The sequence below is a fragment of the Podarcis erhardii genome (genome assembly GCF_964252035.2).
Source record: "Podarcis erhardii genome assembly, chromosome: 4".
Lineage (NCBI taxonomy): Eukaryota > Metazoa > Chordata > Lepidosauria > Squamata > Lacertidae > Podarcis > Podarcis erhardii.
Window position 1 is genome coordinate 13442539 of NC_138508.1, and position 14970 is coordinate 13457508.

General features: G+C 47.2%; 1 protein-coding gene across 1 annotated transcript; it reads right to left on the bottom strand.

Annotated features, from left to right (window-relative positions):
* Positions 1 to 1200: 1200 nt before the first annotated feature.
* Positions 1201 to 14729, bottom strand: CCDC90B (coiled-coil domain containing 90B). The gene is made up of 9 exons (XM_081860791.1): positions 14577 to 14729; positions 12391 to 12510; positions 11830 to 11933; positions 8702 to 8803; positions 6028 to 6069; positions 5859 to 5930; positions 5698 to 5751; positions 4075 to 4189; positions 1201 to 2866 (listed from the first exon to the last, which is right to left on the bottom strand). The coding sequence occupies exons 1-9, from the start codon at positions 14647 to 14649 to the stop codon at positions 2811 to 2813; spliced, it is 738 nt and encodes a 245-aa protein (XP_081716917.1). The 5' UTR covers positions 14650 to 14729; the 3' UTR covers positions 1201 to 2810.
* Positions 14730 to 14970: the final 241 nt, after the last annotated feature.

The window sequence follows — 14970 nt, forward strand, 5'->3', positions numbered from 1 at the left end:
GAAATGTACCCATCGCATCCTGCAACTGCTGGAATTCCAGAAAACTGGTATCAATGCTAACCAATCGCTGAATAAAGCAGACATTGGTAGTGGTAAATGTTTGAATTGCAGTTCAACAAGACAGCCTGCAAAGACTCTATGACCCCACAAGAGAGCACCCAAAATGTAGGCAGCTCTTTTGAACCATTGTATCAGAGACGGGGAACTTGGATGTTGATGGACTCCCAGTGTGGTGTAGTGGTTAAGAGCGGTGGACTCGTAATCTGGTGAACTGGGTTCGCGTCTCCGCTCCTCCACATGCAACTGCTGGGTGACCTTGGGCTAGTCACACTTCTCTGAAGTCTCTCAGCCCCACTCACCTCACAGAGTGTTTGTTGTGGGGGAGGAAGGGAAAGGAGAATGTTAGCCGCTTTGAGACACCTTCGGGTAGTGATAAAGCAGGATATCAAATCCAAAATCATCTTCTTCATCATCCTCCCAGAACATTGGCCATGCTGGCTGGTGCTGATGGGAGTTGGAGTCCAGCAACAGCCAATGAATGTGACAAGGGTGCTAAGCATCAGACTCCCTTCCACACCTTGCACACACTTAAGTCTGTGCTTGCACGGTAGGCACAAACATTGGGATGGGAAACCTGTGGCCCTCCAGATGTTCCTGGACTCCAGTTCCCATCAGCCCCAGCCAGCATGGTCAACAGACAGGGGGGATGGGGAGTTGCAGTCCAGCAAGAACAGGAGGGCTACATGGATCTCAGCCTCACCTGAAGCTCTTGCACAAAGCTGTGTGTGTGTAGCCCACTTCTGAGTACGCATTGGTGTGGCCTAGGATGATAATTCAACCCCAGTATTAGGAAAGAATAGGTTTCCTCCCCCAAAACACAAGAGCTGCAGTTAGAAGCTCCCATATGCCTCACCAAAGCTGCTATTTGCATTGCACCAACCTCTGACTTACAGTTATGAATGCACCAGCCCACACCAGCAGTAAAGGACTTTAAGAAATAACTGCAAAATGCAAGGATTCAAGTGCGGGCAGAATTCTAGCCAGGAAGTGATCCCAGCTGTGGTCTCTTGAGAGCACCATAAACCCAAACTCAATAAATTTGAGGTGTTTAACACCAAAAGCACAACAAGGTTTCAAGCATTCCGTAGGGGGAAATGCAGCCTGAGAGTGTTTTATAGAGCTAAAAAACGCAATAGCCAATTTCTTGCGGTTGAGTATGCATTTAATTTTTCTGTTATTTAGACGAAAAAGTAAAGCTCTATACAGGCCCGCTCTTCCGACATCCAAAATGAGAAACTGAAAGCTAGGCTTTGGGAAGGAGGTGGGAAGACTCTAGCTGCCTGTCAGAGCCCGTGAGCCTCCTTTCCAAAGTCCAGTGCAGGGGTTGGCAGTTTTTGTGGCTTGGGCCAGTTCACAGTCCCGCGGTGGGCTGGAGTGCGCAAACGCTATTTCTGGCACTCCTTCCGGTGTGCGCAGCTTCCCATTGGCTGCAGGACCTTCCTGCAGCCAATGGGAAGCCGGTCAGCGGCATGGAAGGCAGTCCCTGCTCTGCTCCGCACCGGTTCAGCGCGGTGCACGGGAGCCGACCGAGAGGGCGGCAGGGATCCATGGGCCGGTTAAACGACCCCCATGGGCTGCTTGTGGCCCATGGACCTTAGGTTGCCGACCCCTGGCCCAGCGCCTCGCTTACTTGGCTTTGGGAAGGCAGTGCAAGGCCTGGAGGGAGTGTCAAATGTTGGAAGCTGAAGGGGCACAGGCTTTAGTGAGCAGGAAGAGGCTGTGGCAGAGAGCAGTCCGGGCTCAGAGGCCGAAGCAGAGGTTGGAGAGGACTGAGGGCAGGAGGCAGAGATGAGGCAGGCTGCTGAAGAATCCAGGGGGTTTTCCCCTCCTGCTATGACCAGATCCCCTCTCCCCTGGTCTCCAGAACACACAGAGAAATGAAAAGAGGAGATTTGTTGTTCACAGACGCCATTTCCAGTTGCTTGGGAAAAAACCCAGGAGCGAAGAGGACATAGGCAGCTGTGGGGACCTTTAGTCCTCATAACTGCCTCATTGAGTTGCTACTGGGAAGAGTTGCTAGCATCACTAGGCCTGTGCTGTTTTGGTTTCTTTGAATGAAGAGTTAACTTCACACCACACCAATATTTTTGCTGACCTGCCCCTGACTCCAGCTCCTGACAGTAGGTTCCCCATCAAATTGGGTTGCAAGATTATTTCTCTACTGCTCAGGGCAAGAGGAACTAGCGGGATCCACCTCATAGGAACACAGAAAGCTATACCTACTGAGTCAGACTGTTTGGGCCCCATAGCCCAATACTGTCCGCACTGACCGGCAGTGGCTGTTCAAAGTTACAGGCCGGGAGCTTTTTCCAGCCCTAACTGGAGATGTTGAGGATTGAACCTGGAACCTTCTGCATGCAAGGCGGAATCTCTACCGCGGAATCCTTCCACCTGGGAGGGTGTCAGAAAAACATACATAATGATGACAATGGGCATAGCAATCTCTCCATCGAATAAATATCATCTTTTTTGGTTTTCTTTTTTTAAAAAAATGTCCCACCCATAGATCTTTTGGCTTTGAGTATGTGGGAGCACCAAACCAGCCCTGAGAGATGCAAACTAGGTCAGGTTTTGCTCAGACTGCTGTGCCTGTAGAAAACACTCCCCCCCACCCCGGTTATGTGTTTAAAAACCAATACCCAACACAAAAGGCTTTGAAAGAGTCTGCCGGAGATGTGTCAGCCAAGCATGGTGTCGATTCAAATCAGAAAAGCGCTTGTTCTGTCCCTTGTTCCCGGAGGCTGGCTTTTTCATTTCCAGAATCGGTAGAATCCCAGGGCGATGGCAAGACAAGTGAATACAGAGGCTGTAAATAAATACAAAAAGCCACACACAGAGAAAAAGAAAAGAGTAAGTTTGTGCCAAGCATCTCGAAAGGGTTTTAAGCTATGCGCAAGTTGCTGGTTTTTGCTACTCACCAAAATATTACAGTGGAGCCTCCATTTTTGAAATACAGTGGTACCTCAGGTTAAGAACTTAATTCGTTCCGGAGGTCCATTCTTAACCTGAAACTGTTCTTAACCTGAGGTACCACTTTAGCTAATGGGGCTTGCCACTGCTGCCACCACTGTGTGATTTCTGTTCTCATCCTGAGGTAAAGTTCTTAACCTGAGGTACTACTTCCGGGTTAGTGGAGTCTGTAACCAGAAGTGTTTGTAACCCGAGGTACCACTGTAATCCGTTCTGGAAGACCGTTCGACTTCCAAAACATTTGAAAATCGAAGCAGGCATTTCCAGAAGCATTTGCTTACGGAAAATTCAATACGGAAGCCATGTGGCACGTTCGGCTTCCAAAAAGTGTTCAAAAACCGAAGCAGTTACTTCTTGGTTTTCGGTGTTAGAAAGCCAAAACATTAAACTTCTGAGATGTTTGAAAACTGAGGTTCAACTGTAAATGGTTCATAGTCCGACTCCTTGCAACATCTCCTATTAATTAATTGATTAACTGAATGTAAACACCGCTTAAAACTTTAAAAAGGAATCGCGAAACCTCCATAGTGATTTAAGCAGAGGCTCCAAGTGGCTACAGGTAGCTGGCTGGCTTCCCAGAAAGCAAAATAATAGAATCATGGAACTGCAGAGCTGGAAGGGACACCCAAGGGCCATTTAGTCCAACCCCCTGCAATGCAGGAATCACAGCTAAGTGCGTTCACTGCAAAAACACCAACAAGAAAAGCAACTCCATTTACAAAAAAACAATTAAAAGAACATTTTGTATGTTAAAAGCAATTTCAAACCCAATAGAGACCGGGACGAAGATCTCCACCTAAAAGATCTTCAGTGGGTGCCCAAAAGGCAGCAGAGAAGGTGCCTGTCTGAGGTGTAATGGGAGGCAGCTGCAAAGGCAGGGGCCACCACAAGAAAGGCCCGGTTCCTACATCATGCAAGATAGGCCTCCTGAGAAAATAACTGTGTTGGGCTGGGTGCATAAGGGTGGGAGAAGGCTTTTAGGCATCCTGGCTTTATACGTTTTACTCTTCTGGAACGTGATTTTTCAAGAGCCCAGCCACATACCTGCCAAATAACGTATCGTTTCTAGCTTGTTCGATTCCATGAGTGTTTTCAGGGCTGCAATCTCGGCATCGATTTTATTGCTGACTTCCGTAACAGAGCTGTTGGTGCTCGAATCCTAGAAAGGAACAAGGCAAGTGATGCTTTTCATTGGAGATAAGGCCAAAGAGAGAGAGAGACAGAGCCTTTTCAGTGTTGGCCCCATTTGTACAATTCCTTGTAGTATAGAATCATAGAATAGAATCTTAGAATCATAGAGTTGGAAGAGACCACAAGGGCCATCGAGTCCAACCCCCTGCCAAGCAGGAAACACCATCAGAGCACTCCTGACATATGGTTGTCAAGCCTCTGCTTAAAGACCTCCAAAGAAGGAGACTCCACCACACTCCTTGGCAGCAAATTCCACTGTCGAACAGCTCTTACTGTCAGGAAGTTCTTCCTAATGTTTAGGTGGAATCTTTTTTCTTGTAGTTTTTTCCTTTCCCTGCGAAACCCGCCTGGTACCAACATTTGTTATCCTTTTCGGGCCGAGCAAAAAAACCACTTTTATCCTCCCTATCTTTTAAATATATTAAAAAAACAAAACAAAAACATGGCAGGCCTTTACCCTTCTGGGCTGTTCTCGCCCTGGTGCAAACTGCCCCCCTGCAACTGCTTTCAGAAAATAAAAAGTTGTCTCAGGAGCTCCAAAAATGCAGCTGCACCAGGGCCAGGGCCTTTTCAGTGATGGCTCCGACCTGGTGGAATGCTCTGTCCCATGAGATTAGGGCCCTTCAGGATTTAACCTCCTTCCATCGGGCCTGTAAGACAGAGCTATTCCACCTGGCCTTTAATTTGAATTCAGCCTGATCTTTTATTTCCCTTCCCCTCCCCTTTTATGAAGATCACCCACTCTGAGACCCCACAGCTAATTCTCCCCAGGCCTCCTCGCTGGCCTAAGTTAGGACCAATTGAGCCAGCTAGCCCTGGGAATTATCTAATGCTTGATTTTTGATTTTTATTGTTATTCATGTTTTTATACTGTATTTTATGCTGCTTTTATAATTAAGTGTTTTAAATTTGTTGTTAGCCACCCTGAGCCCGGTTTTTGAACCGGGAAGGGCAGGTTATAAATAAAAAATTATTATTATTATTATTATTATTATTATTATTATTATTATTATTGGTGTAAGGCAGGGAGGTCGGGTCTCTCCCCACATCCTCCTCCCTGCTGAGTTCTTCAAGGGCAACACTGAGACTTAAGGCGGAGGAAGCCGACAGTGAGGACCACCCTCTGGGCTGGATGTGAGTAAGAAAGCAGGAAAGTGGGTCCTGGCTGTGGGGGCAGACAGATATGGGTGGGGCAGTGGTTCCTTTGTCTTAATGGTCCAGCCTTCACTGGCTCCAAGGTAACATACAGGCTGGTTTTTAGAGGGCTCAGCGAATGGTCTGCAAGCTTTTGATGCCGGAATTATGCTGAGGTGGCTCAGATCAATGTCTGGATGGGAGACCTCTGGAAACCTGCGAACTTTCAATGGAAGGCACAGTTTAAGTGTAAAAACACACACACACACACACACACAGAGAGAGAGAGAGAGAGAGAGAGAGAGAGAGAGAGAGAGAGAGAGAGACCCCTCAAAGACTTGCCTTTTTATGAAACTCTGTTGTGGCTTCCATGAGCTTTTTCTCCTGATCTGTGAACTGGAACGTTTTAAAAAGAAAAAGAGCAATATATGAAATTGTCAATTCTCAGAAAAGCTGGAGCCAAGAAGGAAGGAAGGGGTGCAATAATGAAAATAATTGCCCACCATGTCGGTCACTCTGCTTCGCTCCAAGTTTATGTCCAGCTTGTTTTCAGCTCGGATATGGCTGGTTTCATTCTTAAAAGGAAAGACACCAAAAAGTACCCTTAAAAAGAAGTTGTCCTCAGAAATGGCATATTGTCCTCCCTCCCACTCCGGAAGCTTGCCCCCTTACCATTAGCTGCTGTTTAACTTGATCCAATTCAATCTTCATTTTCTGGGTATCAAGAAAGATTGGGGTGGAGGGAGGGAGAAGAAAACATCCCGGGTCAGCAGATGCTTAATTAAGAAAAATGAAAAGTAAAATGCTTATAGCAATGGGGTGTGGGTGTGTGTGTGAAGATTTGGCAACAACTTTCCATGTTGCGTGGAAGACATCAAATTATGAAAGCATAAAGGCAAAACTCATAAGCAATTCATTGGAATTAACTCCCATGACAGTGTATATATAGGATGGCTGGCTTCTTGTGACGGTAAGAATATGGGGTAGCATCCAAAGGGTAAAACTGATTTAGAGAAGGGTTTGATTAAAACACCAGAAAATGATGAACCATGCATCTTATTCAAGGTAAAGGGACCCCTGACCATTAGGTCCAGTCGTGACGACTCTGGGGTTGTGGCGTTCATCTCGCTTTACTGGCCGAGGGAGCTTCCAGATCATGTGTCCAGCATGACTGAGGTGCTTCTGGCGAACCAGAGCAGCACATGGAAACGGCGTTTACCTTCCTGCCAGAGCGGTACCTATTTATCTACTTGCACTTTGATGTGCTTTCAAACTGCTATGTTGGCAGGATCTGGGACCAAGAAACGGGAGCTCACCCCGTCACGGGGATTCAAACCGCCGACCTTTTGATCGGCAAGCCCTAGGCTCTGTGGTTTAACCTGGAACACCATAAAAGCATAAGACCAGTCCCTTCACCAAGAAGAGTGTAACTTGCAAAAGGATCTGTAAAACTGTCACTGCAAAAGGAGAGCTTGCATTTTATAACACCTCTTTTGCTATATAGGAATCCCCAATTTAACTTGTGCACATTCAGCTTTATGTGTATGGCAAAACCCCCCAAAACCTTAACCAATTTAAAGGAGTCAGAAAGTAGGTGGAGTTCCTGGAAAAATGACTTTGGCAATATCCACCCGCCATTGAACCTAATGAGTTTCGACCAGTGGATTTCAACCAGTGTGCCGTGGCACTCTAGGGTGCCGCGGGCAACACTGGCCTCTGTCCCTCTTTCCTTCCCTCCCTCCCTCCTCTGATGCCCTCTCACGTCTCTGCCTCCCAAAGGCCTGCATGGCTGTTTGTTGCACCAGCCCTGGCTACAAGCTGTCCAGGCAAATGGTGCCTCTGGGGCTGGCCAGGGGGTGCTGGTTGCCAGTCCGCCAGCCCTTGCTGTTGGGAATGGACAACAGCAGGCCCCTGTGGGGCAGTGTGAAGAGGCCTCGGTCCTGTATACCTGAAGGAGCATCTCCACCCCCATCGTTCAGCCCGGACACTGAGATCCAGCGCCGAGGGCCTTCTGGCGGTTCCCTCATTGCGTGAAGTGAGGTTACAGGGAACCAGGCAGAGGGCCTTCTCGGTAGTGGCACCCACCCTGTGAAACGCCCTCCCTTCAGATGTGAAGCAAATAAGCAGCTATCTTATCTTTAAAAGACATCTGAAGGCATCCCTCTTTAGGGAAGTTTTTCATATTTAATGCTGTATTGTTTTTAACACTTGATTGGGAGCCACCCAGAGTGGCTGGGGAAACAGCCAGATGGGCGGGGTATTAATTAATTTTATTATTATTATTATTATTATTATTATTATTAGGGGGGGAGGGCAGCTCAGGGAGGGTGTCCGAAAAAGGGTGAGAGGCTGCCAGCTCTGCAGGCAAGGGGTGACGTTACTGGGCTCCTGAGCCCCACAGGGGGCGCCAAAGAAAGAATGTAGTTGGCCCAGAGATGGAAGAAGACAACAAAAGAAGAACTGATGGAGTATACAGAGATGGCGAAACTGACGGGGAAGATCCGAAAGCAGGAAGATCAAGTATTTTTAAAAGACTGGAGTAATTTTATTTAGAAGACCATTGTAAACAGTTAAAATCACGGGCAGGGATGTAATGACACTTGTAATGTGGTATTCATGATATGAATATGGATATCTATGGATAGACAACAGATGGATAATGGTAAAAGATGCAGAAAATTTAATCTTAAATATAGAACCCATGGAGGGAGGGAAGGAGGTCCGAAGGTTCAAAAGAAGCTTTTATTTTAATGTGTGAAATGGTTAAAGTTAAGATGTATAAAATCGTGAAAAACCAATAAAAATTTATAAAAGAAAAAAAGAGAATGTAGTTGGTCAAGGGAGCCATGGACTCAGAAAGGTTGAAACCCTCTGGGTTTTGACTATACTGAATTTTGGCTTTAGGCACGACCCCCAGAATGTACCATATTTTTTGCTCTATAAGACTCACTTTTTCCCTCCTAAAAAGTAAGGGGAAATGTGTATGCGTCTTATGGAGCGAATGCAGGCTGCGCAGCTATCCTAGAAGCTAAAACAGCAAGAGGGATTGCTGCTTTCACTGCGCAGTGATCCCTCTTGCTGTTCTGGCGTCTGAGATTCAGAATATTTTTTTCCTTGTTTTCCTCCTCCAAAAACTAGGGGCGTCTTGTGGTCTGGTGCGTCTTATAGAGCGAAAAATACGGTAAGTTTTGGGCTCCCCATATAATTTGTGATTTCTGAAGAACTAAATGTTGCTACTAAAACACAACAAGGCCAATCGCTGCATTTTCTTTGCAGATGAGCAGCCTTAAGTAAATGAAGAGAAAGGAAGGGTGACAGAGTAAATTGGTTTATTGGAGGAAATTACCTCATTCTCTGCTCTCAAGTTGGCAAACTCACTCTTTTCAAGAATGACCATGTCTTTTCGGATGGAGTCGAGATGAGCCATTAACTGCTGCAGAGTTATTTCCTAAATAGGAAAAAAAGACCCACACAGATGCCCCAAGGCTTTTTGAAACACTTCCAATTCTTTTCGTAGAAAATTAAATTTTATTTCAGGGGTAGGGATCTTTGGCCCAGAGTTTTCTCGGCAAAGATCACCCATTAACTCGGTTTATAACTTTGGGGGTGGGCAGCCTGCATTTCCGTTTGAGGCCAGGGCTTTGTTGTGCTACAACTCCCATCACCCTCCCTGAGCATTAAAAGCATGATGTGAGTTGTAGTCCAGCAACCTCTGGAAGGCATCCCATTGGCTACCCCTGCTGTAAGACAATATGGAGCTTGAGGGACCCTTGGTCTGACTTGAGGACATGGCGGCTTCCCACATTCCTATGAAATTACCCTGGAAACTGGGAAACCCTTCAAAAGTTGTTGCCAAGGAGACGTTTGGAGCTATGCGCTGAAAGTATGCACTGAAAGCAGGACTTTAAATCTCAGGCCTAGACTAAAAGGGTAAAGGGACCCCTGACCGTTAGGTCCAGTCGTGGCCGACATGTTGCTGTGGCACTCATCTTGCTTTATTGGCCGAGGGAGCCAGCGTACAGCTTCCGGGTCATGTGGCCAGCATGACGAAGCCGCTTCTGGCAAACCAGAGTAGCGCACGGAAACACCATTTACAGTGGTGCCCCGCAAGACGAATGCCTCGCAAGACGGAAAACCCGCTAGACGAAAGGGTTTTCCGTTTTGGAGGTGCTTCGCAAAACGAATTTCCTATGGGCTTGCTTCGCAAGACGAAAATGTCTTGCGAGTTCCTGCGGGTTTTCCCCCCTCCCCCCCTTTTTCTAAGCCGCTAAGCCGCTTATCAGCTGATCCGCTAAGCCGCTTAACAGCTGATCCGCTAAGCCGCTGATCCGCTAAGCCGCTTATCAGCTGATCCGCTAAGCCCCTAAGCCGCTAATAGCGCTTATCCGCTAACGGGCTTGCTTCGCAAGACGAAAAAACCGCAAGACGAAGAGACTCGGGGAATGGATTCTTTTCATCTTGCGAGGCACCACTGTACCTTCCCGCTGGAGTGGTACCTATTTATCTACTTGCACTTTTGACGTGCTTTCGAACTGCTAGGTTGGCAGGAGCAGGGACCGAGCAATGGGAGCTCACCCTGTCGCGGGGATTTGAACCGCCGACCCACTGATCGGCAAGTCCTAGGCTCTGTGGTTTAACCCACAGCGCCACCCGCCTCCCTCAGGCCTAGACTACTGGGTGTCAAAAGGCAGGTCGCAGAATGATACACAGCACCACTCCACTTGAAGGGAGAAGGAAAGTCTAGGTCAGTCACGCCAGACATGTAAAGCACCATGATACTACTTTGAACAGTCATGGCTTCCCCCAGAGAATTCTGGGAGCTGTAGTTTGTTAAGGGTGCTGAGAGTTGCTAGCAGACCCCTATTCCTCTCAGATCTACGATTCCCAGAGCGGTTTAACAATCAATCCCTCTTCACAGGGAGCTCTGGGAACTGTAGCTAAGAGGGAACAGGGTGTCTCCTAACAACCCTCAGCATCCTTGCAAACTACAACTCCCAGAATTATTTTGGGGAAGCCATGAAGGCTTTAATGCATAGTTTGAATGTAGCTTGGTCAATTCAAGCAAGTATTCCTACTTACTTTGTTGGTTTTATATATAAAAAAGAAAAAGAACAGCAAGGCCTCACTGTCAGCTTTCTACCTTCGCTGCTCAAATTCCCCTCAGACCCTTATTCCTCTCAGAGCTACAATTCCCAGAGCAGTTGAACAATCAATCCCTCTTCACAGGGAGCTGTGGGAACTGTAGCTAAGAGGGAACAGGGTGTTTCCTAACAATTCTCAGCATCCTTGCAAACTACAGCTCCCAGAATTATTTCAAGGAAGCCACGACAGCTTAAATGCTATGACCGCTTTAGCTTTATAGTGTGAATGTGGCCTTCTCAATTCTAGCAAATATTCCATTCCCCCCCCCCCAAGGAAAAGCACAGAGAAGTCTCACTGTTGGACCTTTCCTCCTCAAATAACAACAACAATTCCAAAACGAGTACAGCATTCCTTTTTCTGTCATGAATTTTTAAAAATCCCAGTAAAAGCTTCAGAACTGTTGGAACTGCAACCTTGCAGGCCACAGGGCTTCCTAGTTTGGGTTGAGAAATAAATTCATGTTTGTGGAACAACAATGTTTTAGAATTCACGCCTGGTTCAGGGCTCTTGCGAAGTTTCCTCCAAAACTGTTGCTCTGTGTCAGAACCCAGTAAGGCATGTTCACTTTGGAGTAGTTTGCAAACAAACAGAAAAGCGTTTGCAAACAAAAAGGAAACTTCCAGATCCTTCTACCATGTATGTATTTGGACAGATCCTAGGAAGCTTTTCTTTAAGTGTGCCCAGTGCATCAGCGAAATCTGAACAATAAAGGGACAACGCTGATCTTTTATAATCCCTATTATTATACTGGGAAGAAGGCAAGATTTCCAGAAACTATATTTTATTCATATCTATATCTATATCTAAGGACGTGGGTGGCGCTGTGGGTGAAAACCACAGAGCCTAGGACTTGCCGATCAGAAGGTTGGTGGTTTGAATCCCCGCGACGGGGTGAGCTCCCGTTGCTCAGTCCCTGCTCCTGCTAACCTAGCAGTTCGAAAGAACACCAAAGTGCAAGTAGATAAATAGGTACCAATCTGGCGGGAAGGTAAACGGCGTTTCCATGCACTGCTCTGGTTCGCCAGAAGCGGCTTAGTCATGTTGGCCACATGACCCCGAAGCTGTACGCCGGCTCCCTCGGCCAATAAAGCAAGATGAACGCCACAACCCCAGAGTCGGCCACGACTGGACCTAATGGTCAGGGGTCCTGTTACCTTTACATCTATATATATTGCAAGTGGCTTGAAGAGTGATGATGACAAGGGAGAGGGAATTCTCTGTTGCAGCTCCCTGTTTGCAGAACGCCTTTTCCCTAGCACGGTCTGCCTGCAGAGCCTTCCCTGACATCTTCTCAGTGCCAGGGCAGGGAATGGGGCAAAGACCTCTTCTCACCTGCTGAGCCTGGGTCACCATATCTTTGTAGACTGTATCCAAGCTGAGAGTGGACAAAGATGTTAATGCCGCCACAATGGTTTCGGCCTGCTCTTTCCCAAACCCTGCAAGGGTAGATAAAAGCACAACATGTTAAAAGAGGGACGTTACCTAAAGGAAAGGTTGGGGAATCAGTGGTCCTCTGGGCATTGTACTACATCTCTCATCTGACCATGGGCCATGTGGGCTTGAAGGCTTCCCAGAAGAAAATGTGCCCCCCCCCAGGCTGCCAAAGGGTCCCCCATCTCAGCTCTAGATCAAATATTCCTGCCTTCAGATAAACCTGGGGTAGAGGCAAAACCTGACTTCCATGCGGGAGCCCTTGGCTCAGTTTCAACTGAGAAGTTTGTACCAATTCAGGCTGCAGAAAAGGAGCAGCTGGTGAAACCAATTGCTGCTTCATGCACAAAAGATCCCTGCACACAGAAAGCTAGACATTCAGGGAAACTGACTTGAGGAATCCTTGTAGGTTTAAGCACCATTGTTCAATTGCACTGTTGTTCAATCATTCCCTTTGCTCACCGTGTGCCTCTAGATCACGCACTAGATTATGGGTGTCAAAAGTGAGTTTTCTTTGCTCCAGTGGTGTTATTTCGACTCTTCTCATGTCGTATGACTTCACTGCAGCAGTGGCAGCAAAACCTGAATAGAACAAGGAGTTTTAAACCTCTGCTTATATTTCCAAACACTTTAAGAGCGTTAAAAAAAGCCCAGTGGTGCAATCTTACACGCATTGCCTTGAAAGCAAGTCCTACTGTGTTCGGTAGGACTTACCGTATTTTTCGCTCTATAAGACGCACCAGACCACAAGACACACCTAGTTTTTGGAGGAGGAAAGGAAGAAGAAAAAATATTCTGAATCTCAGAAGCCAGAACAGCAAGAGGGATCGCTGCGCAGTGAAAGCAGCAATCCCTCTTGCTGTTTTGGCTTCTGGGATAGCTGCGCAGCCTGCATTCGCTCCATAAGACGCACACACATTTCCCCTTACTTTTTAGGAGGGAAAAAGTGAGTCTTATAGAGCAAAAAATACGGTACTTCCCAAACAGCATCTATAAGATGACAGCTTAAATCTTTTCAGCCCCAGGAATTTTCCAAGCACATGCACCAAAGCATCAATTCCAACATCCTTAAAAAAAAAAAGTCAGTATACTTTAACCCAAACTTCCCCAAATTTCTGAGAGCTGCCTACAAATTGGAGGCCACCTTGCTTTCAGCATTCAAAACAGCCGAACTTTTAAGGGCAGGAAGTAGTACAATTTTCCAGCAGTTAATTAGCGGGTGAGGCAGCAATACAGGAACCTGCCTTATGCAACGTCAGGCCACTGGCCCATTTAGCTCAGTATTCCTAGAATCATAGAGTTGAAAAGGAACTCTAAGGGTCCTCTAGTCCAACTCATGCAATGCAGGAATCTTAACATGCATTCCCCCATCCAATTTGAAACCATACTGGACCCTGCTTAGCTTTGCAAATGTGCTAGCAGTTTTACTGCTGTACCACACTATTGCCTCTCCTCCATATCGGTCCCTACAGCCACAGCAGGCACTGTAATTCCACAAAGGTGTGCCTCTCCAGAAAGAGGGATGTCAGCTATTGCCTACACTGACTGGTAGGGCTTCAGACGGGTGTCTTTGCCAGACTTAGTTGGAGATATCGGGGACTGAACCTTCTGCAATCAAACGACGTTGCTCTACCGGTGAGCCTATGTCTTCTTCCCTACAGTATGCTTTGTACTGGAGATTATTTGCCCACCTAGCACAGTATGGTCTATGCCACGGGTAGGCAAACTAAGGTCCGGGGGCCAGATCCGGCCCAATCACCTTCTAAATCTGACCTGCAGACGGTCTGGGAATCAGCGTGTTTTTACATGAGTAGATGTGTCCTTTTAAAAAAAATGCATCTCTGGGTTATTTGTGGGGCCTGCCTGGTGTTTTTACATTAGTAGAGTGTGTGCTTTTATTTAAAATGCATCTCTGGGTTATTTGTGGGGCATAGGAATTTGTTCATTCCCTCCCCCCCAAATATAGTCCGGCCCCCCACAAGGTCTGAGGGACAGTGGACCGGCCCCCTGCTGAAAAAGTTTGCCGACCTCTGGTCTATGCAGTGATGGCTCATGGGGTCAGGGCCAGAGGTAGTGGCCTCTGGATAAATACTGAGCAAGATGGTAGTGATGTGGGGAGTCCTGGGTTGGCATCAGCTGACCTGCAGCTGCATAGCACTTCAGCCAAGCCCCTGCCCCAAGCAGCTTACAATATAATATTAGACACAGCACAGCAAAATGGAGAAGGAAACAGCAGTGGGATAGTATTATTTTTTAAATTAGTAAACCGCCCTTCAACCGCAGATCTCAGACAAAACCACATATAAAACACGATAAAAGCAAATGTGCAAGGCACACACGTTTCCAAATCAAAGTATTTCGGGGGAAGGGTCATAGCTCATTTGCTTTGCATGAAGAAGACCCCTTTCTGAGATCCTGGGGAGCAGCTGCCAGCCAGTGTAGGCAACACTGAACTACATGGCCTGACTCTGTGCAAGGCAGCTCCCTGTGCTCCTATCGCCTCTTTTCCTTTTTATTTTTTAGGACAGCACTTCAAAAACACAACGACTTGAGGGTGCGCTGTTGAAAAAACGGATCGTGGGAACAGGACGCAGGGCAACACTCAGAAACAAGCCCGACTGGATCCCCTGGGTCTTACTCCCAAATACCTCTCTGCGGTGCCGAGGATCCATTGCTCCACCGGACCAGGAGCCTCGCCCCTCGCCCTCTAAAGCCCAACATCTTCCTAGCGTCTCTGCGCCCGACTCTTGGAAAGAGAAGCCGCACTGGGGATTCCCACTTCCGGCCTGGAGCCCAACGGGTTGCTGGGAAATGTAGTTTTTTCTGGGCACATGGGAACTCCTCAGTTGTTCCTCCTCCTGCTGCCTCAAAGTCTTCTGGGAAATGTATGCAGCGCGGTTAAACCAGGGGCGTGGAAAGCTGCTTGCAGAGCAGAGTGAATGAACCAATGAACGAGGGCACTGTCTTTCTTTCTTTTCTTTTTAACCGCAGGCTTTCTATTGCAGTGCCCGTCAATCGTAGGATCATAACAAATAAGCAAAG